The 2,847-nt window shown below is 50.4% G+C and overlaps 1 protein-coding gene across 1 annotated transcript in view; it reads right to left on the bottom strand.

Moving 5' to 3' along the window:
* The window catches only part of MED12 (mediator complex subunit 12), a 23,263-nt gene that overhangs the window by 20,243 nt on the left and 173 nt on the right, over positions 1 to 2,847 (bottom strand). The window contains 6 exon segments of the mRNA XM_077763143.1: positions 31 to 282; positions 397 to 507; positions 694 to 875; positions 1,880 to 2,039; positions 2,176 to 2,367; positions 2,576 to 2,680. Of these exon segments, the coding sequence (XP_077619269.1) occupies positions 31 to 282; positions 397 to 507; positions 694 to 875; positions 1,880 to 2,039; positions 2,176 to 2,367; positions 2,576 to 2,680 (1,002 nt within the window).

The following is a 2,847-nucleotide window of genomic DNA, read 5'->3' as shown; positions in this document are numbered from 1 at the left end:
ACTTCCTTGGGCCCACCCAGTCCCTCCCTGAAGGATACAGCTGAGGCCAAAAACCAGGGGCCGGTGCTGAGGGCACATCAGCAGGTCACTAAAGGGTGTAGAGGGAGTGCTGCTAGTTGGGGGCTGAGGAGCGGGGGTGGTGGGCAGTGTGCTTGTCGACTGAGCAGACATAACGTGGGAGGAGTGGCTGCTCACACCGTCCAGTTGCAAGGCCAGTCTCCGGGTACAGAAGTAGGCAAGGCGGCGGGAGAGGTATGCAGACTGAACGAATTCCCCTGAGTACTGTGAAGACATGCCAATCAAAACCCCTGGTTCTCCCCGAGGGACACGGCACTCACATCTTACTCCTCCTCCTCCAAGTGTCCCTAGATCCCCCACCCCCACCCCAGGCCTTACTCGAAGCAGCAGGGGCAGCAGAAGTTTAAGCAACTCATCTTCTCCTGGGCGGATCTTCTCAAAACACTCAAGTACCCAAGTCAGGAACTCATGTCTGTCCAGCATTCCATCCTATGGGTGCAAGGGATGGGAAGAGTATCCATGTAGCCAGGGACTGTTAGAGCTAAGGCAGATAAAGTAAACGAAAGGAGGAAAAGAACCGTGGCTGGGGCAACTTTGCGGCAGATCCTGTCCTGCACTGGCAGAATGTGAGGCCAGGCTCCACCAAGGGCTCGCACGACATGCCCTTCTTCCTACCTGAAACATGAACATGGCCAGCTTCTCGTTGTAGTCCCACTGCCGGATTGCCACCTCTACATCATGGGGCAAGGGCCCTATAGTGGAACCGCAGCCTCCACTGCCCGCGGGCCCTGGCCGGTAGTATTCAGCCATCTTTTGCAGCTGCTCCCATAAGTACTTGGTGATGATCTGAGTCCACTCTAGGGGAAAGATGGGAAAGGGCCTTATTATACCATCCCTCTACTTAGAACACCTTCTGCCTCCCCTGCCCCCCAGCACCCACACCCCCAATTACCATATTTCTAAATCCTATTCACCCTCTTAGGCTCTAGTTAAATGCCATCCTCCTAGAGCCTTCCCAGGTGTCCCCCAAAGAAAGTAATCTTTCGGGGGCACCTGGGTGACAGTCGCTTAAGTGTCCGAGCTTTGGTTTCGGCTCAGGCCGTGATCTCACAGTTCCGTGAGTTCCAGCCCTGCATTGGGCTCCAAGCTGACAGTGCAGAGCCTGCTTGGGATTCTCTCTGGCCTTCCCCTGCCCACTCTCTCTGTCTCTATCTCTCAAAATAAACTTACAAAAAATTTAAGTAATCTTTCTTTCCACTGAAGTCTCAAAAAACCTTCTGCTATCCCTTTTGACACTTACATATGCTATGTACATATATATATATATGTACACACACACACACACACACACACACACTTTCTATGTCTAATTATGTGATTTACACATATGCCTTAGCATCCCTACCTGATTATAAGCATGCTAAGGGCGGGAATAAAGCACTGGTCACCTTGATAGTGCAATACATGCACACAGTGGATAGTGAAGATACTCAATGTTTACCGAGTGAATGCAAGATACAGCAGAGGCAAGGAATACAGGGGCACCTGGGTGGCTCAGTCAGTTAAGTGTCCATCTCTTGATCTGGGCTCAGGTCATGATCTCACAATTCATGGGATCAAGCCCATCAGGCTTGTGCTCACAGCATGGAGCCTGCTTGGGATTCTCTCTCTCCCTCTCTCTCTATGCCCCTTCCCCACTCATGTGCATGCTCTCTCTCTCTCTCTCAAAATAAATAAGCTTACAAAGTTTTTTTTTTAAAAAGCAAGAAATACAGAGGAGGAAGAGGAGTAATTCATTCCAAGCGTCTATCACTCCTTGATGCGATCAATGGTGGGACCCCTGGTATTAGGAGTTACTCACCCATGAAGGGGTCAATGACATGTCTCTTCTTAACCTTGGTCTCACTGATTGCTGCATAGTAGGCACAGGTCATCTTAATGAGCCAGGCAGCCCGCATCACAGGCACTGTGTATTTGGCTAAGTACCCAAACACTTCTTCCTTTTTACTGAAAATGGGGACCTGGATGGACATTGCAAACAGTGAGACCTCTATTACCTCCACAAATTGGCACCCATGTAGCTTAATCTGGGAATAGGATGGTACTTCGTACCCATGCTCCCCACCATGGCCTTTAGAACAGGAAATAGTACCTCACCTTTTTGGCTAGTTGTGTGAGTGGCTTGGTGCCAGCCAGGTCAGTGAACCAGGTGTTAATGGCACTCTGGGATCGTGCAGTCACCAGCCAGAAGTTGTCCTTTTGGTTCACTTGGGGCTTCCTGCGACCAGTGTCAGGGAGGGTGTTACAACGTAACTTCTCTGCAATGATGCTGCTGAAGTTGGAACTGATCTGAGGGAAGAAAACTATATGTCAGGGTGGGAAAGAAGGGGCAGAGAGGGCATCATGGCTTTGATGGCCAAATACCAAGGTGGCAGCAGTAGGTCAGGGAAGAAACCTCGGCCATTTAGGTCATCCCTTTAGGTCTTCCCAGCCCCGGGCCTTTGCTCCTTCTCAGATTCTTCCAGCCTTTTCCTTCAGCCTGGCAGGGTTGTCTCACCTTGGCAGGATTGAAGTTGACGTTCTTGGCACTGCCATGTTCATCCCCAGAGACAGCAGGCTGGTTATTGAAACCTTGTTTTACATTCAAGGCCGTCAGTTCATCCTGAGGCAGGAAAACGATATTTTAGCTCCCCCCCTCCACCCTTGGGGGGGGTGGTGGTGGGAGAGGAGGGCAGGAGAAGAGAAGGGAACAACAGGGTAAAAAAAGGTAGGAGGAGTATTCTGAGTAGAACAGATTGTTATTTAAAGCTAGGCCCTTATATTCATTTT

Source organism: Crocuta crocuta, unplaced genomic scaffold, assembly GCF_008692635.1.
Source record: "Crocuta crocuta isolate KB4526 unplaced genomic scaffold, BGI_CrCroc_1.0 scaffold440, whole genome shotgun sequence".
In the NCBI taxonomy this organism is placed as follows: domain Eukaryota; kingdom Metazoa; phylum Chordata; class Mammalia; order Carnivora; family Hyaenidae; genus Crocuta; species Crocuta crocuta.
Note: the sequence above shows the minus strand (reverse complement) of the source record. Positions and strands in the feature narration are given on the sequence as shown.